At 47.4% G+C, this 22,314-nt stretch overlaps 1 protein-coding gene across 2 annotated transcripts in view; it reads right to left on the minus strand.

Moving 5' to 3' along the window:
* Positions 1-21,910, minus strand: part of LOC122386735 — a 37,901-nt gene extending 15,991 nt beyond the window's left edge. Inside the window, exons 1-2 of one of the 2 annotated variants that reach the window (XM_043376241.1) lie at positions 21,401-21,910; positions 3,437-3,662 (exon numbers count right to left, since the gene is read on the minus strand). In XM_043376241.1, the coding sequence (XP_043232176.1) occupies positions 3,437-3,656 (220 nt within the window). In that variant the 5' untranslated portion in view covers positions 3,657-3,662; positions 21,401-21,910. The remainder of the gene's footprint in view (positions 1-3,436; positions 3,663-21,400) is intronic. The other variant, XM_043376242.1, reaches the window with a different exon arrangement.
* Between the last annotated feature and the right edge of the window lie 404 nt (positions 21,911-22,314).

The following is a 22,314-nucleotide window of genomic DNA, read 5'->3' on the forward strand; positions in this document are numbered from 1 at the left end:
ATCATCAGTAAGGCAACAACGCTAAAATGACTAGCTACTGACAAACGACACTGAAAAAAGAGCGAGGAAGACCAGTTACCTTCGACTGATGCGAAGCATACACGGTTTGACAAAACTGGCACACAACCGACACGAGGCTCATTCGCTGTTACGAGTGGCTACTGCATTCGACACACGAATTCGACACACGAATGCCGCAAAGAGCTCTTCTGCCAACAATACATGCATGCCTAGTTGCTATTTTTGGGCAGTGTTGCGACCACTAACTGGCCTTGTCTTGACTTATCTTGCCTGTGCGAGTTGATACTACTATGTAATTAGACAAGAGCCTTAACCCGCGCACCGACGGGGGGGGCGGATATCCGCCCCCCCCCTGAGGTTTTTCGCGGATAGCGGGAAAACCGCGGCGCGTAGCGCCGCGAAATTTGGTATGACTATTCTCTCATCAATTTTACACATGGTGTGCAAGTTTGAACCTCCTAACTTTTAAGGTCAGGTCACCAGGTCACTTTGAATGACCCAACCTCAAGTCACTTTTTTGCAACTTTGTCACCGTGCCAGAGCTACAGTAGATGTCGGAGGCCTTTGAAAGTCGCAGGATGTTATTAGGTCATTAGTAGCTACAATTTGTATATCTCGGAATTTTGATGTCGGTGACCTAAGGTCAGGTCAATTTCGCGACCTCCCCATTATAAGTCAATGGGGGAAAAATCAACTCCCTGTTTTTACCACTAAAACGGGTCGGAATGGCCCCATATACCATACATGACTTCACATACGATCAACCTTCACTACCTTGAGGTCTGTTTTGCTGTTGGGCAGCTGTAAGGTCATGTGACGTCATCAAAGGTCACCAAAGGTTTTTTGCCAATAACTCCTTACAGGAACAAGATACAGCCGCGCGGATGGTCTCATTGTGTTCAGCTCGTCAAGACGCATCGAATGATATACATGATGACCTCGAGGTCACGTGACCTGAGGTCAACCTTTGACCTTGACCTTTCGAGGTCAACATATATATCATTCGATGCGGATTGACGAGAGGATCACGATGATGCCCTTAGTTTGTTCCTATCTTGACTACTTCGAAAGTTATTCGAGAAAAACCCTCTCCATATCTAGCGCCGCCATTTTGACTTTTTCGACCCCTGTGACGTCATCTTTGACCTGACCTGAAAATGACCTTAGTAAAAATTGTAGACCTTGTCCGTGCGTATCCGATGCCGTTTACCGCTTGTCGCTATCTTGCTTCGTTCTCGAGATCTCAGGGGGGGGCGGTCATCCGCCCCCCCCCCCCCGTCGGTACTAAGTTGGCGCAGACCCCCGTCGGTGCGCGGGTTAAAGGATTTTTTTCTTTTATCTCTTATCTGTTTTGCTATTTATATTTGAATTAGTATTCTGTTCTCTTTTCTGCTCTCTTATAACAATATCTAACAATATGTATTTTATCGAGAAATGTACCTATGGGCTATGCTTGACTTTGCCGGTAAGTGGGCTTAAGGGCCTGTTGGCAATCTCTTTGAATAAACAAATAAATAAATAAGTAAATGGATGTGGAAAACCCAACTACTTGAAACGCTTCACTGGAAACGCTGCACTTATTATTATAATCATTGTCAAAAAAAGTAGTTTTATATGCTCACATTTTATCCGGTGAATTTCATAAAAATTATAACTCCCTCAGACTTCCGAGCTTAGCAAGAGTAGAGCCTGGTCTTAAGCTAGTTGGCATCCGCTTTTATTCGGTCCACATTTCAGAGTTCAATCTCGAGGCACTGAGAAAGTCCACAAGTCTATAAAGAACACACAGACTCACTAAAGGCCGCCCCACACTCGCATGGGGTTGCGAGTTTGCGGGTTTTGAGTTTGCGGGCATAATACTAATTCATAGTGATTATATCGCTCCCTTATGATAACTTCATGTATGCAGTGAAACCGGTACACCTTCAGAAGCTTACATGCAGTCGCAATACCAGCGCAAGGAACCGAAATTCGACTCCAACGAAAAACCCGCAAACCTCGCAGAACTCGCAGACCTCGCAGCGAGGAAAATCGAAAGTTGACTCAAAATCAACTTTTGGAATGCGATGCAAGGTCGCTCGCAAGCTAAAAACATGCAGACTCGCTTGTTAGATGGTAATGTGGGTCATTCAGCCTAGATTATATTATTTGCTTTTAAAGAAAACCGAAAACCCAAAAACTCGCAACCCGCATGCGAGGTCCAGTGTGGGGCAGCCGAGTCGAACAATTGATCTATTCGCAGATCCGCCGTCGACCGACTCACGCCCTGCAGCTCATCGCGAGTCTAATGCGCCGGCGTCGTCCGTCATAATCCGGCAATCGGCTTTGTCGGCCGGTCGGAGCGTCTTACCGCCGGCGGTGGCGCGCCGCTCTGGCCTGCCAGGAGTGCCGACAGCGGCGCCGACGGCCGAGCCGAGCAGGCACCAGGTCATGGACCGAAAGTGTCGCTGTCAGTGTGACGGAAACCGACCCGACCGCCGACGGGTGGAGCTGTAGGGACTGTGTAGCGAATTGGTGGAGTGATTTGGGCGCCGAGAGATTTGTCTGTAGTTATGTCGTATTAACGGCATGTTGAAAGTCGACGGCTCAACCGCACACTACGCTGGAAACTACCAAGCATAGTCCTGCGCTTCACTATGAGCTGAGCATTCAGAGAAGGCTCACTGGCACTGATAAAACATATGTGCATCGCCGCACCATTGCAGTGACATAGAATGGCCGTGGAAAGTTCTTACGTCCCTGCTCCTCATAACAAGCTCCCATGGTCCACGTAGCGAATTAACAGAATTTGACTACTAGTGTCAAAAATCGCTATAGAACGTCCGAATGTTTGAGGAGAGGTATAGGTCAGGTAATCATGGGTCAGTATCCCTTCTTTTAATTAACGCGATTGACAAAGCGAACCAAAGCTTATCAATGATAAGCTCTAGCATCGCGAGTAAATATTCCGTAGTCCTTTTACAACTTTTTCCAAAGTAGGTTATCAGAATTTGAAGTCAGACTATCGTAGTTATTACGTACAACGGCTTTGTCTCATACAGCATGTCATCTAGCATATCTGACTTCAGGTTAGGCTCATGCTCTGACCTTGCCAATCAGTCGATCCTGTAGGATCGAGTGTTGACTGTTGACTGTTGAACTATGGAATATGGTCATAAATAGATCCACTCTCAGGTCACATCGTAATTACGAATAAAAATATTGACAAATTTTGTCCACATTTTGTTCACGATTTGTGTATGATATATTGACGTTACTGAAGGATGTATTCAAGAAAAACATTTAACTGATTTTCTTAGTGGGTAACAGCAAACAAACAACTTTCTTGGCGACACGGAAATACGGAAGAGACAGAGACACGGAAAAACACGACTTTTCCTGCACATTCTGCCGGCGCCTATACGGTATAACTGACCTGAGCCAGACAGTTGTCGGTACATTTCCAGCGTCACCGGCTGATACTGATGGTGGTGCTGCGACTGGTGCCGGGCCTGGTGCTGCGACTGGTGACAGGCCTGGTGCTGCGTCTGGTGCTGGGCCGCCGCGCCGGGGGACAGCCGGTGCCGACCGTGTGGCGACGCCTCCGACAGACCGTTCAGAGCCATCCCGCCCGGCTTAGCAGTCATCGTCTCCATCGCTCCCTGGCAGCACGAGATCGGTGGGATTCGTCAAACTGACAACATCAACGTCAGTCCGTAACATCGCTCTCTGGGGGCACGAGTCCGGCGGGATCCGTCAAACTGACCAACAACGTCATTCCGTAACATCGCTCTCTGGGGCCACGAGATCGGCGGGATTCGTCAAACTGACAACATCAACGTCAGTCCGTACCGTCGCCCTCTGGGGGCACGAGTCCGGCGGGATCCGTCACTACGACCGAATGACCAAACATCAGTGTGTGCGTCTGCTCTCTCATGAGACTGGTGGACACATGGTCATCCGCGCCGCATCTGTACTACTCATCACGCAAACACCTCACATGCTTGTCATGAAACAGGCGTAGGTACTTACATGCATGCCTACTATTCTCACAGTCTTTCAAAAGAGTGGACATAATATGATACGGACCGGTCAATTAATGTCACTTCAAGGCAATGGATCTAAGGCATGACATCTGTGAGTTTGCCGCCCGTGCTTTGTCGTTTGCAATACCAGGGCTTCATAGCAGAGAATGTCGCTTAACTATGCATGTAGTTATTTCATTTTTCAGGTTCAAAAACAATATAATCCACATGAAATCGTGTCATGGGCAGGGCCATTCCACAACAGCGTATTACTAATGCCGTATACCGGTAATGCCGTTAGTTGCATCAAAATATCAGATATTTAATGGCACGAACACAACAATTCAACACAGCGCAGATGTCATAAGTATGTGATGTAATGTCTAACAACAACTTATTTTGAAATGAAACAGTGTAACACATGCGTCAGGCCACAACAGTGCGCAATTAACTTCGGTTCTATCGCTTCATCACCTATACCTGCAGCTACTTTGTAAGTGCACCACTGCTGTCCTGCGCTATTTGCCATTGCCTCCTCAGCAGCGAGCTTGTTTTCGCCGTTATGGCTGCTGAGCCATTCAGCAGGCCCTTGGTGTGGCCGTGGCGTACCTGCTGAGCCTTTAGAGGCGCGACAGTGACTCAGCAGATCTCGGTCGGCTAGCCGGCCGCTCTGCTGCGGGCTGCGTTGTCCACCCACGCTCCTAATTACAGGTGTGCCAAGGTGGCACACAGCCGGGAACCCGTCTGCGTTACCGCAGGCCGGCCCGTGCGGCGGAAATATGGATCCGCTGAGCGGAAAGCACGCACCACATCGCCACGCAATGGGGCAAATAGCAGTAGTTGGAGATGACTCATATACTGTAGATCCCGACTGGACCACGACGTGCTAGTCCCGTTTGAAGTTGGACGTAAATATTGACGTACTTACGTTGAGTATCCATGACAGATTGGATAATGATGTAAATAATAAATCAATTAGTACAAATGAACATATTGAATATATTTTTGAATATATTTGATTTGTACTAAATGGTTTATTATTTAGGGGAGAGCGGGGCCAGTTGAAACACGGGGTCAGATGAAACATGGCTTTATTTTCAACAGTATGCAACATATGGCGTTGCCGACACCACTGCGCATCCGCGCTCGACCACTTCCTTTGTCAACGGCGTTTGGGCGGCAAACGGACGGTAATTTTGATTTGACACTTGTTTTTGTGTTTTTGAGGGGCGTTTGGGAGAAATCGTTCTTATGAATATTTTGTGATATCTCATATATCTTTGCTTGCTGAAAGAAGAACTCCTGGCTCCGGAATAACACCTTATTTGGCCCTTCATTCAGCATGATGCCGTCCCTCCAGCTCGTTTGACATGTGCTTTACGGCGCGTTCGAGATGGGCGGGAGCGGATGGGGTCAATTGAAACGCTTCTCTGAGGGTCAGTTGAAACAGGGCCACAGGCCGTTTCAATGGACCCCGGTGACCTTTGCAATGGTTATTGTTCAGGGGCTGTAAATATTAAAGGAAATAGTCCACCTTTGAAATGAGCTTTTAAACTGAAATAGTAGTTTAATAGAGCTCAATTTTTGACCCCTTTTTCTCCAGCCTTTTGCTTGAAAGCACACTATAGCCTTAGATATTTCTCATTTTTCTCATCCGCCCATTTCACCATAGTCTATGTACTTTATGTCACCTATTATGAGGAACTTTGCACTTTTAGCTTTCCAACGACCTATTGAATGTAGCATTTGGAAAAGTAAACCGGACAAAATATCTCCTTAGGAAAGTGCCCTTAAAGAGGAAAACATCCCATTGTTAAGGATAGGTGCAATTGACCCCATGGGCTGGTTCAATTGACCCTCGCATCGGGGTCATTTGAAACGGGTGTAGAGCTGTTTTATAAGCATGCGTTTGGCAGCAACCCAAAAGTAAGGTCATCATTTGTTTTGGCCACACCGCCAAAAATACGCGATGGATAGAAATAAATAGGACATGATATGAAAGAGCATTTTATAAAATTTTATTCTGATATACATATGAGTCAATACATTGGCTCGTAGCCCCACATTTGCTGCTTTTCTGCATGGCTACCATTTCGGGCCGCGTGCATGAATAGACTGCGTTTTACTTCCTCCACTATTCTGAAGCGATTCTCTGGTGAGATGCCGCTTATGTTTGCTCGGAGGGATCATCCTTTAGTTCTTCCCGGCTCGTTGGGTTGTCCTACAAGACAATCTTTCCGTTGTGTACCCAGAGAATAAAAATATGAAGGTGTAACGTCAGGTGCCCGCTGAGGCCATTCAATGGCGTTGCCCTGACTGAAAATTACGCGATCTCACATCCACTCTTGGAGACAATGCATGATCTTCAGGACGGTGCAAGCATAGTCTCCATCCGGCTGAAACCACTGCTGGTTGATGGTGTCGGCACAGCTGCGTTGCGACGAGCGGAAGAACCACTGGGAGGACTCTCGGCCACCTCTCCTGATTTATTTTCACCCGATTCCCGCTGTCGTCCTCAGGACCTCGAAGCACTGGTGGCTAAGTATACATGCCCTGTGCGTACGTTATACCTTTTTTCTGACGTTTTACCGGTTGAGGCGAAACTATGCATGAGTTCAGAGATAGGGCGAGCTGATAGGGTCTGCTTAGGGCCGAAAACTGGGCGGTATTTACCCTTTGTTTTAATGACGGACCCTCTCTAAGAGTTGAATTTCGACCTTCTCAGTTTTATGCCTACTGCTCGGTGTAGTTATGATCAAAAATGGTTTAAGCATGCAAGAAAATAATTTTATGGATGTACCTTGCACGTGTTAAAATTGGAAGTGATTCGGACTCTTACTTCTCGAGATATTTAAGTTTTAAATCATGACCTTACTTTTGGGACACCCTGTATGTTTGAAACGTAATTTTACATATCTTAAAATAAAGCCAAAAGAGCATATTTTTTCATGGCATTGTGCATTTTTCGATATGACAACTGGATCTCGCTGTGCATGTCAATATATAAAAAGTGGTTCAACTGGCCCCGCTCTCCCCTACATCATTATCCCATCTGACGTACTTACGTCATAACCGAACGTTCCAATGTCAGCTAGTTGGGTAGATACTAAATGCATATAATTTTGAGCATATCTAAACAAAAAGCGCGTACGTTTGATGCACATAACCGCAGGTTGTTTGAAATAGACAAACACTATTCGTTAGAATTGTGTTTTTCTATTGATATTTACTTCGATAGCTGTTGATAGGCATCTATTCGACCTAAAAAGGTCAACGTTTGCGTTTGCAAGGCCCAACCAGACGTAACTGTAGCCCAGCAAAATGAGCTTATCCCTGCTCAGTGCGGCCTGGAATGTTTGCAGCAATGCACTTTTTCAGTTTAACGTAGCTTTACTGATAGATGCAAGCCTCACACACTGCATTTGCTGCAACATAGTGCAGGTCTGGAACAAAAATAGCCCTTTCTAGTTCACTGTTTCGGCCTTTCCCATGGAAAATCCAAACACTGTCGTTAATTGACGTCTGCAGGTAGCGATACAATCAGCGCATCTACGCCCGCAGAACTGGTTTTGTTCGCGGCGCAGTGAGTCAGCCACGCGACAGCAGTCGGCCGACAGATGTACGTGTACATACGAACATACGAACATTGAACAGCGGTGGCCGCCGTCAGGGTATCCTCGCTAGCGCCGGGCTAGCCAGGAAAACACAGAACAGTGCACAGCATTCCGCTTGTTGTTCCTACGCTAACGCCGGCGAGTAGCAGGCCATAATTTTGTCTTTCTTATCACCGGGTAACGCCCTATCTGTAATTCCATTGAGTGTTTCTTAACCCTCGCCGGCACAGGGGGGGGGTTGATGCAACCCCCCTAAGGTTTTTCGCGAATAACTCGCGTAAAAAGCGGCCGATCGCGACGAAACTTTCAGTACCCTCGCATTGATCAATTTTACACCTACCCTGAAAATTTCATGACCCTGACCCCAATGAACTTTGACCTGTGACCTCTTTTCTGTGACCATGTTTGGCCGAAATCGCGGTTCGGCGCATGTCGGCTCGCATTAGCCGCGCGTTTGCAAGCTTTTCGTGGTTTCAAACGTTCAAACATGTGATTTGATGTTGCTCCCATGCATTAGGGTGGGTGTCAAGGTCACCTGAAGGTCAGGTCAGGTCATTGACCTTTGGTGACCTCGGGTGACCTCGGTTCACTTTTTCGAGTTTTACATGTTTCTAGGCTAGTTTTTGGAGCTGAATTCGAATTTAGCAACCATTTGAACATTTACGAAGTAGTTTTGGTGCCTTCGTAACATGTTACGAAGCTGTCCGAGGCGGTTGACACGTATTACGAATACCCGTCACAACCCCTACCGGTTGACCTGACCTGACCTGACCCGTACTGGTCTAAATGCTTAAAGACATCATCTCTGATCAAAACTAACACGATATTCGTGATCAGCACCCCGGAAAACCACATAGCAGCCACACTTAAGACTTTCTAACAGGTCCCGATTTTCCCGGTTTTCGGGTCATTGACCTGACCTGGAAGGTCACCCGATGACCTAGGACCTTAAAATTGGGTATCATCGGCTTCCTCTCGTGACGGGCAACACGCTCGTTTTTTCCGCGAAGCTCTAGCTCGATCAGGGGCCAAACGCGAGGGGGTCGTACCAACCCCCCCCCCCCCCCCCTTGTGCCGTCGAAGGACTCAAAATGGCCTGTGCCGGCGAGGGCTAACCAAAACAACTCCCTATTCCAAGACTGCTCGGGGTCCTGTTATTGTGGTTCTAGGAACCTGAGACCTACTCAAGCATGGACAAAATATCCCTCTATCCTTCAAGCTGCCGTTAAGCTCACTAATGCCCATCGAGACTTGTAAGGAGTTCCCAAAAACAAGGTTGTCAGACTGACGAGGCTGGATACAATTGTTCCACGCTATGTACCCATGCACCAGGTTCTGAAAGGCAAGTGGTATCGCATTATTTTATTCATAACAGGAATGATGCCTTTCATGAGCTAGGAGAAACAATGTGCGACGGAACTCTTATAGCAATTTGATTCGAGTTTTGACCTATAGCAATAGTGAAATCGTACTTACGTCCTGCACTCGAAATACTTCCTTATTATTTATACTCAATGAAGTTACGCAAAATAAACCTAACTGAACTTAACTAACTAGATTAAGGGCAGTCTTTGGCGAATCGCACGGCATGACGTAATGAAGCCTTCCAGCGAGCTACCTGTAATGTATGCCTGACGCTGCAAGATACCCACTTCAATACCTACTGAGAACTCTGTGTCAATAATCGCACATAATTACATTAACTACATTTTGTGGCTAGTGCATCAGGTCCTGTTCTTCCACCAGAGCCTGCTACGTCCTTATTTGAGCTAGTGTTTGGCGAAGAGAACAAGCGTGTGGCCGTCACGAAAAGCAGGGAAAGGTACGGTTCTCCAGGGTATTAGTCGTTGGTCGCTCGGCGAGCGGGAGGGCAACCAGTTCCGCCCCTGTATTGCGTGACCCCTGGGGCATTCCACGTCAAATCAAACACCGAAATCCGTCATCCCCTTCGATTTTTCTGAAAATTTGTAGGCAGACTGGGCATGGTTCAAAACTGAGTTACGTATAATATTTTCGAAATTTGATAACGTATCGCTGAGATATAGGTCATCGAATATAGCGAAAAATGCCACACATCAATTTTTTAAATGGCTATAACTCTGGTTCCTTTTCTGGTATCAAAATGATATTAACAGGGTCTTATAGGCAATTAATAAGACTTTGATTTTTAATTATAAAATTAAATTGAACTGACCTTGAAATGCATTTGACCTTGAATTAAAACAGAAAAATTTAAATAGCAAAAAACACGTCACCTTCGATTTGGGTAATTTTTACATATTATGTCCGTCACAATGTTGTTAACCATCTGTGAAAAAATTGGAGTGGGCCATTCATAACTTTCGCGGCAAACGCCGTTTTCATGCATCAACATCACGCAACCGCGCGTGACCTTGAAAGACAGAGTCAAGACATGCTTGCTTGTGTACACTTTCTGAAATGAATGATTGCTGATTAGTGATATCCCAAACTCTGCGAGAATGGAAATGCATAGTCATCGTAGTCAAGCATTCACGTTCCATAGTAAAAGTGTCTCAGGCAAACGGTATTTTGCGGTGAATTTTGAGCCATGTGGAAATGCATCATGAAGTAAATTCAACGAAAACATTATCACCCATCGATATCTTCACGTCTTTTGATCTTCACTATACGAAAGAACATACATTTTTTAAAGTATGTATGGGGAATTTCTAGTTAATCCAATAATAAATATGGCAGTTAGAGGCCTGCTAAGAGTAACATGTCGCCGGCTGAGGCGGGCTCGGCCGATGCGGGAAACGCAGCAATCACAATTTTGTGTTTACACGTTCATATTTCAATTGTTTACCAACCGATTTTCAAAATTCTTTCACCATAAGATTGCCTGTACATTTCTTAGTCTTCTCACAAAGGTTGACGCGAATCGAACGTAATCAGCGGTAGGGAGCGCGATGTAAAGACGGAACCGTTCCGTTCCGTCCCGGCACAGTCTACAATTCAGGCGGCGCGTAGCGGTCGGCGCCGGCTGCCGAGTCGCCGCGTCGCTGCGGCGACAGGATGTTCACTTTACACCGCTATTACTAGAACAGTTGTGAACCGATTTTCTTATTGCTTGCACGATTAGATGTCCAATTCAATTCTTGACAGGTAGCCATAATTAATTTCGCATTAATCTTATGAGATATTGGCGAAAAACAGGAGGGGTGGGCGAAATTCGCTCTTCCCCCTCCACTGCGCGTGCTAACATACGTTTGCATATGTACAATTTTCTTCAAAACTTATGAATGGCCCACTCTAATTTTTTCACAGGTTGTTAAGAATATGGTAGGCAATAAAATATATGAAAATGAGCCAAATCGAAGGTGACGTGTTTTTTGCTATTTCAATATTTGTGCTTAAGAACAGAGTTAAGCAAATTTCAAGGTCATATATTTAAGTAGGTGCAATTCTAAACAAATGCTTAAGAAATTACCTAAACAGTAAGGTTTATTTCATTCAAATCAAACAAGTACAACCAAAGTTATGGTCGTTCAAAAATATAAAGATGCAACATTTTGTAAAAATTTGATGCCCTATATTTAGAAGACCTGTGGTCAGAATGTGCAAAAAACATCAATGTAATGTCCGGGGCCACACAGGAACTCGCTCACAAATTTATAATGAAATCGCTGATGGTAAGGTGCAAAACAGCCGATTTTTGTTCGATTTGACGTGGAATGCCCCCCCTTGCTCCGCCCAGTTACGCACGAGCGTACTCCACGCCGCGTAGTAGCGTGGGGAGGGGAGGGTTAGGATGGTGGCATGCGTAGAGGCTAGAACCGGTTTCCATCGCCATGCCACCGCCCAGCGACATGGAGCGGGGTCAGTGACCAGGGCGCAGGGAAAGGTCGGAGGTCAGCTATAACGTAGAGCTTTGTGTCTCCCTCCCCTCCGCGTGTAACGACGCACGACAGCGGCCGACCGCCGCTCAGGCTTGACATGTCAAGGTCACCCGCAGTCAACGGGCTTGGAGGGTTGGTCGAGTGCGCGTCCGTGGCTGACGACAGTCTCAACCATGTGCTATGGTGCCGATAACTAGACTAGTGTGGGTAATAAGTTTTTGTTCAGTGCATATGGCTGCTGGGGTGTGTCATCTTGATATGATGCCTTGTATAACGTGTATGATACGCTTAAAACCTCGCTGGTAGTGGCCGAGAGGAGAGGGGGAGGGGCGGATAAGGGGTGCCGCCTCCACATGTTTATTTTTGTTGATAGCTGCGAAAGCTGAAATTTGGCAAGCCTGACCTTTGATTCAAGCTGAATTTGTATGACAGCAGCTGTATTTTTCACCCTCGCCCATATTGGTGTTTTGCCAGCGTCTATCGTAAAGGGGGGAGGAGGGTCCGTTGGACCCCTTTGCTGTTCAGCCCCTGATCGAGCTAGAGCTTCGCGGAAAAAGAGCGTGTTGCCCGTGACGAGAGGAGGCCGATAATACCCAATTTTAAGGTCCTAGGTCATTGGTTGACAGGTCAATATAACTCAAAAGTCGGGGAATCTGGACCTGTTAGAGCTTCGTAAAGTGATTGCGGGGTGCTGATCACGAATTTCAAGTTAGTTTTGATCACAGATGATGTTTTCGTGCATTTAGGCCAGGTCGTGTCAGGTCAGGTCAGGTCACATGTTACGAGGGAACCAAAACTACTTCTTAAATGTTCGAGCGGTTTCTAAATGCGAAATCAACTCCAAAATCTACCCTAGAAACATGTAGAACTCGCAAGAGTGAACAAAGATCATCAAAGGTCAGTGACCTGACTGACCTTCACGTGACCTTGATACCCACCAGAATCCATGGAATCAACATCCTTTCACATGTTTGATCGCTTAAAGCCACAAAAAGACAATAAAACGCGCTCTACTCGAAATACGCCAAAACGCGATTCCGGCCGAACATGGTCTCGGAAAACAGGTCACAAGTCAAAGGTCTTTTGAGTCAGGGTCATATAAATTATAGGGTAGGCGTAATATTGATTAACTCGAGGGCACTGAAAGTTTCGTCGCAATCAGCCGCTTTTTGCGCGAGTTATTTGCGGAAAACTGAGGGTAGGAGGTCTGCTCGACACCCTCCTACAAGTGCGAAGGTTAAGGTCAGGCCGTTGACCAATGACGTCAAAAGTGAACCTCTGTAAGGTCCCAAAATGTCGCGACGTCGCAGCACCCTTAGTGCCAGGGGACTTTTCAACGGGGAATGAAGCTTAGGTATATGATCTAGTACTATCTCCCAGAGGCCTCACAACTTGTATGTAGCTATCTCGTATTTTTCTTAAGAGTCACCTGAAGTCAGGTCGGTCACGCAACCTCACGATTATTAACAACTGGGAAATATGAAAGCTGTTATTTTGGCGCCGGGAGCCATCTAAAGCTGTCTCAAGCGCATTAATGCGCGATTTTATACAATCTTTGCAAGCCCCAGCATTCACTTTTCCATTCTTACAGTTAGGCAACTTAATTTATGACGTCACTAAGGTCGCAGGAGTTTTCACCAAAAAGTCCCGATCAAATTGAGCTAGCGAGCCGGGAAGCCACCAGTGGACTTGTGAGGACCTACCGAATCGAAGAAGCTATATGACCTCCTTGGGCCAGCTTCGTGGCCTGAGTGGCTCTGCCCTGACCATGACCTGATGTGAACACCTTAAATTGACCCCAACAAAAACAAAGCGTATACTATTCGACGCGCTTGAGCATGCAAAACTCGATGATGCCATTATCTTGGCTCTGTAACCACTTAAGTGGTGAAGTTGTTTACCAAAAACCGATCCCGCGACTTGGAGCACTTATAATGACCTCAGAGTTTATCGGTTGACCTGAGACATTCAACTCGGATACCAGTTAATGCATTTCATACGACGCACGCGCTCAGTTTTATCCGGAAAGCGCTAGCTCAATTAGGGGCAAAAAGACGGAGAGGGGTCGTAATCGCCCCCCCCCCCCCTCGGCCGGGGTATATGCAGAAAACCCAAAATTTCGTTGAGGGTTAAGCACTGAAGTGATATTATGATGCGAGAAGGTATAGGTCAAAGCAAGTATGCACACGAGCGGGTGTGAATAAAAACTGTGTTCGAGTTATGCTCTTTTTATTAAACATTCGATTTGCTTTAGTTATTGGTAAGAACAGATACAACCAAGAGCGCTTCTGAAGAAAAGGTGGCGCACCGGACGGGTGCGATTTTAAGGTCTAAACTTTAAGGCCAGTCGGAGACCTCTAAGTTCGGATCAAGCGCTGAATGTTAGGGGTAAAAAATGGGGGCAAAAAAGCATCCCGATTTTGGCAGCATCGTCATGCTTTGTCATGGCACTCATCCACTCCCTCGGCCGAAATATTATTTCCTTTTTGCACGAGTTCTGGCATAATCCCGCACATCATGCTGCATGTTGTTTGCCATGATGCATGATGCATGAACAATGCATGTTCAGCTACGTTCTGCGCAGGACGCACTAACCTAACCGCCATCCCATCATCCACCACTAGCCACCATCCCGTTCTGTGCCCCCTTCTACCCCACACGAATCAGCCGAGATAATAGTCAGTAGGGCTAGCGCTACCCTATCCTCCCTTCCTGACTGCACAGCGCTAAAAACCAGAGCCGAGACTTCCCGAGCGCGACCTCTGACCCCACGCGGTCCGAAGGGTCGGCCGATGCCTAAGGGCGCGCCGCGCGCCGGCCACCCGAATAGCCTCTGCCGAGTCTCCCTTTCATACACCGTTTACTACGCGCTCGATTCATTCATGATTCTGTGTTTCCGCGTTCCTCTCGTTAGATGGCTCTACTGATGTCATAGGCGATCCCAGGAAGATTGCGGCCAGAATACCCCAAACGGCAGAAAATGAGGTTTTTGGTGAATATCTCGGAAAGTATTTGGCATACAACGATGCAATTTCACAGTCTCGTGGTAAATGTGCAAACACATAATTCGGGTTGATACTTATGCATTTAAACATTGTATAGGACCAGATATGTCCGAAAAAGCAAAACCAACAAGACTTTTACTGGAGAACCGTACGTATTTACCTACCCGAGTTTACGGCATCTGAGCAATGAGCAAATTGAAGTAATAACCCAGGAAGAGCTGGGTCAGGTTTTTGGGCAAGTAACTTAGGTAAAAATCAGCACAGGTCAACGGGCTTGGTAGCATCACATTTATTATGTCTGTCCCAGTCGAATGATATAATTATTGATGGAAAAGGATGAGTTGAATATTGTCCTCGGTTCTTAGTTTCAGACCAATTGGCATTCAGTTAGGTTAGGACGGCATGGTTATCTCTCTTACTTGTATGTAGGGGGGGGGGTCGAATTAACCTCTCCCTTGTTTTTTCGCAAAAAGCGGCCGATTGCGACGAGACTGTCAGTACCCTCGAGTTAATCAATTTTACACCCATCTTGACAATTTCATGAACCTGAACCAAATGACCTTTGACCTATGACCTGTTTCTCGAGACCATGTGGGGACAAAATTGTGATTTGGCGTATTTTGAAACGCACATTACCTGTGCGTTTCGAGTCTGTTTGTGGTAATAACCTTCCAACATGTGAAATTATGTTTGCCCTATGATGCAGTACGCCTACCCACTTGAACATTTACGGAGTAGTTTTGGGGCCTACATAACATTTACGAAAAACTATCAGTGGCGGTTGACACCTACCATGGATAGCGGTCAGGACTCAGGAAACCTACAGGTTGACCTGGCTTAAAGTGACCATCCCACCTTAACATTAGTTTGGAGTTGAGATAGCCAAATTGGTGGCCATGGCCAGGGCCTGCAAATACCGGTTTGGGCACTCACAACATCGAAAAATGCTTTAATTCGGAGATATGGAATTTCAAACTTGCAATTTTCGGATTCTAAGGGGCTAATGCATTGGAGCCCGCGCCCCGCTGGGATTTGCCGAGCAACGCGCCCTGCTGGGGGGGGGGGCAATTCCCCCCCCCTAAGATCTCGAGAACCACGCAACATAGCGACAAGCGGCAAACGGTGTTGTGTTGGATAGCCCCAACAGGGCTATCCAACGTTGTGACCCAATTTCATTGACCTAGGTCGAACCGATGACGTCACAGGTCAGGTCAAATGTAGAATTTTCACCGTTTACAGGCATTTCAAGAAATGCGTTGTAAAATCGAGTAAAATGCATTTCATTGAAAATCATCGATGGGAAATGTTCGTCAAAGGCATATTTTGCTATTTGAGGTCACTGATACCAGGTCAGGTCACAGAGGTCAGGTCACTGAGGGTCACACTCACAATATTGAAATATCATGTGATGCATGTTTTATGGTTCATTTTATATGCCAAATACGATTATGTGGGTCAGCGTCCTTTGGGGTCAGTTAAGATTATGTTCCGGTGAAGGTCAGGTCAAGGTCAGGTCAAATTAGGTCAAATTTTAAAGTTGATATTTTTGCATGAAATGGGTATTGATTCGATGCAGCTTGTCACGTGGAGTTCAATGGTGGTTTTTGTTCTGCGCTACGTGCTCCAGAATCGCTAAAAATTGAGTTAAAAATTATGACGTCATCAGTTTTGAACAGTTTTTTTTCGCTATAACTTGGCTAAAAAAGGAGATATCGATCTAAAATTTGGTATGTATATAGAAGAGCGCAGCAACTATCACCTACATATTCGTTTTTTTTTAGAAATTTGGAAACTGTTTGGGATTTTTTACGTTTTTCTTAAAAAAAAATCATTTTTTGATTTTTGGGGGTAAAAATTCCAAAATTTTGAAAATCTAAGGTAGCAGTTTTGTAGCGCAGTCTTTTGTCTACCAGATCATATAAAGAACTTTGAAATTGCTTGGTAACTGTAGCTTTTGTGAGCGTTTCAAGATTTCAAGTTTTTTGCTCATTTTTGCTCGAACATGACCTCAGTTTGACCTCAATAGCTTCTGACCTAAGGTGACTTAAGACTTGAAATTTTTGTGTGAAGGTGTCAAATTGATGCCCAGGAAGGTACTGAAAATTTGGCGGCGCTGCGCGCCGCCGTTTTATTGCTATTCAGGAAAAACCACAGGGGGCCAAATTGCCCTCCCCCAGCGGGGCGAGGGTTAAGACGTAAAAAGACCAAAACGGGCGACGGTTAACCGAGGTGGTGTCCCTATCCTCTGAGCTATTACCAGGACGAGTAATTCATTATCCTATGCGCTCCAAAATCCCTGTTCCGAGCTGGACGGTAGGTACCTATCTTTTTAAGCGAAGCTCTAGCTCAATCAGGAGACGAACAGCTGAAGGCTCTCATGGACCCCCCTCCATTCCCATACGTTTGCGGCTGTTAAAACGCCAATGCCGAGGGTTAAGTTAGTTTTCTGGGACCAATTCAACCTGTAAATTTCACGCAGCATGACCTAAGGTTACTTACGGGGTGCGGGTTAAAACGAAGAACACTTGCACACATAGGTGGGCAAGTCCGTTTAATCGCTAATCCGTTAATTAACGGAACTAAATTTTGGGTTAACGATTAACGGACTCGCTAATTTTTTCCACGTGTAACGGACCGTTTTAGTTCCGTTACTTTTCGGCTCCGTTAATCGTTAAAATTTACTCCGTTAATCCGTTAATCGTTACTTTTATTTCGAAGCAAAAAGTTTACTGTAAAGTTACTGGTGTGTATGAAACCTTCATGCGGCGAAGTTTTTCCTTTCTGGATCTGACAGCATTTGGTTTATTTCAGTTGTGGCCAAATAAAAACTAGTACACCGACCTTGATAGTAGCGCAGGCATTTCAAAAGCGAAGCACATGTGCGCGGTTTGCATTGCTATTACGTGAGCACACATTGCTATTACGTGATTTGAAGTTGAGGTTAGCGTAGGTTGGTCGAGTTATCCTCAGAAAAATGCACAAGCATTTTCATATTGTTTATTACCGTGTAAAATGTTAACGATTAACGGACTAAAGTAACTTCCGTTACTTTTGTTGTGAATTAACGGATTATCGTTTAACGGAACTAACTTTTTAGTTAACGGATTAACGATTAACGAAACTAACTTTTTGATTAACGATGCCTACCTATGCTTGCACAGTACCACTGAATCGTTTCGGCCTCGATTTTCTACCCCAAAGGCTCCTCACTCTGTCACGTGCAAGTTGAAGTCAATTAGAAATGTCCCAAGTTGAGGCTGAATCTGAGATGGAGACTACATGGTGTCCCGAAATTGATGCGCGGTTGTTCTATCCTCAATAACTTATAAAGTGCTCGAATTTATTTCACGGCTTATATGTTATCATAGTCCCCATTCAGTTGCATACACGGCCTATTGCACTCTAGCGTGTCACGTTTCAGGTTGTCAAGAGTCGCTCCTTTGAAACAACGCCATGCCGCTTATATCTTCTGAAACAGCCTCTTCTCTGAGCTAGCCCGTGGAAGCTTGCTGAGCTCTTTTCTGACGATCGTCCAGATAATTTGGATCGGGGACAGGTCCAGACTGTTGCCAGACCATGTCCCCTTCTCCCAGAGGCCTGGGAGCCTCGCTCGACACCAGTCCTGGGTATTCCTGGCGTGATAAGCTAGAGCCCTTTCTTGCTGGAAAATGGCCCTGGACATGTCCGACAAAAGTTTGAGTCTGGTTTTTGAACCATTTACCTTTTCCCTCAGCATCTTTGTGGCATCAGTCTTCTTCAGCACCTCGTTGACATAGTAATAAGCAGTCACGGTCTGTCCCCGAGGCACCTCGTGAAGCTCAGAGCGCCTCTGTAGCTCATCATGCTCCAAATGAGATTCTTCAGCAGACGTTTCACCGTCTCGACAGCGGACTCCTCAGAGCTGCCGTTGGCCCACATTTCAATCGTTCTGGCAGTTAGGGGCTTAGAGACCACAAAGGGCACCTTGTCACTGAAAAGGACACATCTCCAGTCCTGAATGGTCCAGTTTTTGTGGATCTTCGCGAAATCCAGCTGCCTGCACTTCTGGACCACGGTAGGCCAAGTCTGCATCCTGAAGCTGAGCAGCTTCAGCTTCAAGATAGTCTTCAAATACTGGTGGAGGGTCGATTTGGATGCTGGGACATGCATCTCATTCAGTTTTCTTGTCAGCGATGTTGAATGGTGCTTTTTAAAGGTCGACTTTGCAATCACGATTTTCGCCACTCTGCTCAAGGCAGTCTTCCGCCCTCGAGCTGTGCTGTTCTTGAGTGTCTCTCCTGATCGTTTGCAGTCCATCCAAAGTTTAATTGTCGCAGAGTTGACGCCCAATTCTCTGGCATCCGGAACCTGGGTCACACCGTCCTTGATCATCCCCACCGCGCGGTAGCGGATCGGTAGTTTGTGCCTTTTCACTTTTGGTGATATGCGGTTTCTCTACGTTGCCTGTCTGGACAAGAGTGGCCTTCCGCGCCCACTACCGGCCGCGGTCGGGTTAGCCGCTTGGTTCACGTGAACGTGTGACCAGCAAGATGTCCGTGGTGCCAGAGCCGGTAAAATTGCGGTTGTTCAGCATTCGGGAGGGATAGCATAACATGCGGCACCAACCGCGCATCAATTTCGGGACACCCTGTAGAGTGCGGTTCACAGCTCACATTCTGAAAAAAAAACAAAGGTAAACTGCTGTCTATGGGCCATTGGACAAGGTTTATGTGACAAGGTGTAGATGTAAAACGATCACAATTATCCATATTCGTGTATATCTAAATTCCAAGGTCTGTAAACAGCAAAACTTCTTCTTTACCCCTAGGTAAAGAAGCCCCTAGGCCACCGCGTAAACATGTGAGGCTTTATTATTATGGAAACAAAAGTTCCGGGCCGGGCGAGTTGTTTGGAGCTATTTTCGGCTATATATAGCACTAATGGGTGGGCTGCTGTTCAAATGTGGGTCCGTGACCTTTATTGACCTTAAATGGTTGCGAATGCCGTCGCATGGTTTCGGTCACGTGTCCTTGATTTCAAGCATGCTTTTTCGTGTGCAAGTTTTAAGTCTATCCGAGATGTCTGAAATCTAGGCGAAATTCGGGCTGGGCTGAATAATGAAGATGGATGGGCCGGTTTGACGGGCTATGCATTGCTATATCTATATCTCTATATCTTCATCCATATCTATGTCTCTGATATATTTCAAGCAATCGTTTTAAACCATTGAGGGAGTGGCACCAATACCCACTCAGACGGGGAGGGTTAATAGGTGCATTGCTTGCTCAGTTCAACGCAAATACCAAATTGTCACGTTTTGGTAATAAAAGACAAAGTTCCTGGGAAACGGCTGTCGCTAATGCGGGTAAATAATGTCACGGTGGTGGCATTTCCGGTCCGAATGCCGTGCAACCCTTCTTTTCCTTAAATACATTTAAAATTTAGGTGTAAGACGTCATAATGAAATTGCGGTAACCGTAAAAGAAAAACGGAGACGATTTTCCGTATTACACGGTCACAACTCCCAACGGTTGTGAAGACCGACGTTTGCAAGGTGAGACTGAGTGGCAACCCCTCAGTCAAATGCGCGTCTGTGTACTCTTTCGTATAAGTCTAATGTTCGACGCTCGTGTCTCCTGAGTTCCCAGATGAAAACTAGTGAACTCTGCTGAAGCTGCTAGTTACAAAAGATGCTTATGTATTTCATTAGACAGAAAACCTAGAATATTTACCATGCTCGTGTAGGTAGCGTGAGAGAACACTGGCATCCTTGTCAGTTCCTTCAGCGTCTTTTTGTTGATAAGTGAGTAGACTAGATAGGATTATCAAGCTGGATAGAGATAATATCATACAAATAATGCTGCATAGATTTTATGAACCATTGGTAAAAGCCTCAGGCAGCACGAGTGTTTAGCTTTGAGTGGGCCTTTGAGAGTGCTGCGGGGCGTCCAGTGAGGGAAACTGCAACGCATCACATAAGATAACACCACGACCGGTAGAAGTCCCCGAGGATATAAGGACCCGTAGTGTCCGACATCTCCACCACTGGCTCATAAAATACATACAGTATTGTAGTTGCATTACCTAGTATTTACCCGCCCACTTGCAAAATTCTTATCCAATCCCATGACTCATCAATGCATAAACGTTGAGAGCACTGACAATTTGGCCAGTGTTTTCTCTCGTTGTAGAACGGGCCCACATTTCCAAGACAAAGCGGATGATATGCAGCAAATGCAAACCAAATAGAGAGAAAACTGCACTCAAAGAATCAATATACTGCGGCCTAAGGCCAACGTGGAACAGACGAGAGCCGGTTGTAACCACAGTGGCTAGTTTAACTCGTTTGATTTATGGGCATGTTGGTATTTAAATAAGCTGGCGCCATGGCGCCTAGGCTCCACCCAGTGCAGTGTGTTGCCCAGCACCTCAAGGTCAGTAGTGTGTTGATAAACACGGGTCCTATGCCCCGGGTTCCTATACGGACCAGGTGTTCGTTCCGTCATCACGCGACTGAGGTCAGCCGGCGCGGGCGGCCGCGCCGGCGCCGGCGGCGGCAAGGTCCGGTTCCGGAGTGAGGCCACGACGCCAGGAAGGCGGGACAAGCGCCATCGCCTCGGGGCGACCGTGTATGCTGCTCTGACGAGCCCCTGACGTCAACAAGCTCACAGGCTCAGACCACGGCGGCTGTGAGTGCCGCGAGACACCCTCGGCAGCCTCCAGGCAGTCCGGGCGCTCATCAGCCTGTCCGAACGCTCATCGGCCTGCCCCACTGCCCGTTATCATGCCACCTGGCCGGCCGGCCACTGCTGCGCAAATACCAGCCAGCCAGCTCTCTCTGACTGGCGGCGCGACCGGTCGCGGCTGTGGCTGTTTTGCAGCGGCGCGGCGGATCATCCCCGCACGTCCGCACTCACCTCCGGGCGGCGGAGGAGACGGCCAAGCGGTCCGGAACATGAGGCCCACGGTCAGCGAGCTCTGACCCCCGTGACCTGTGTCCGTCCCGCCCCGGCAGTCCAACTCCAGTCCTCGGCAGGGCTGGACGACGCTCCTCGGCAGGGGTGGAGAGACCGAGATCACGGGACTAGGAGCACCACCGAGAGCCGATCCACTCGCTGTTCGCAATCGCAGTCGCTCACACACAGCACGGACAGCACACGTTCAGAGCCGCAGCTCTGCGATACTCCTCTCCAGCTCGACAGCTGGACGGCAGCCTCTCCGCATGAGGTCACCAGCTCTCCACACAGACAGACACAACCACCGAGCTCCGACTCGCTCACCACAGTACCACAGCGCGGCACTGCCGCCAAACTCGCCTCGACACAGCCGCGCTGGCTGGACGCTGCGCCCGGCGCTGTGGCAGCAGCCCCTGGAGCGCGCGGTCCGGCCCGCCACACCACACACCTGAGCGACACTGAGCCAGCGCTCTGCGCCGGCGGCGGCGGCGGCGGCGGCGGCGGCAGCGCGCGCCGCTCGGCCGGCTGACCTTGGCGCCGCGGCGGGCGGCCGACCCGACGGAACAGCGGCGAGCGTCCGACCGGCTCCGCCTCCCAGCGCCACCTCTGGACCAGGAACGGCCGCTGACTGATCACCGGCCACTGACATCCATCACGGCAGTACACACCCAGAGACTGCTCAATTCGTTATATGTCACAGACCGGATCAAGATGCTTACCGTTCCGTGCTTCTATCCTCAGGATACTGAAATCCTTCTCCTCCACGCCGCAACCCTCCTCCGGGCTGGACAGGCAACTTTATCTCATGCGGGCTGCTCCCTTGGAGCGGCACCGCTGCTCCCGAGGGAGCGCACCCCGTAGCCGGGTGCAGTGAG

The sequence above is a fragment of the Amphibalanus amphitrite genome, unplaced genomic scaffold, assembly GCF_019059575.1.
Source record: "Amphibalanus amphitrite isolate SeventyFive unplaced genomic scaffold, NRLGWU_Aamphi_draft 000261F_arrow, whole genome shotgun sequence".
NCBI lineage: Eukaryota > Metazoa > Arthropoda > Thecostraca > Balanomorpha > Balanidae > Amphibalanus > Amphibalanus amphitrite.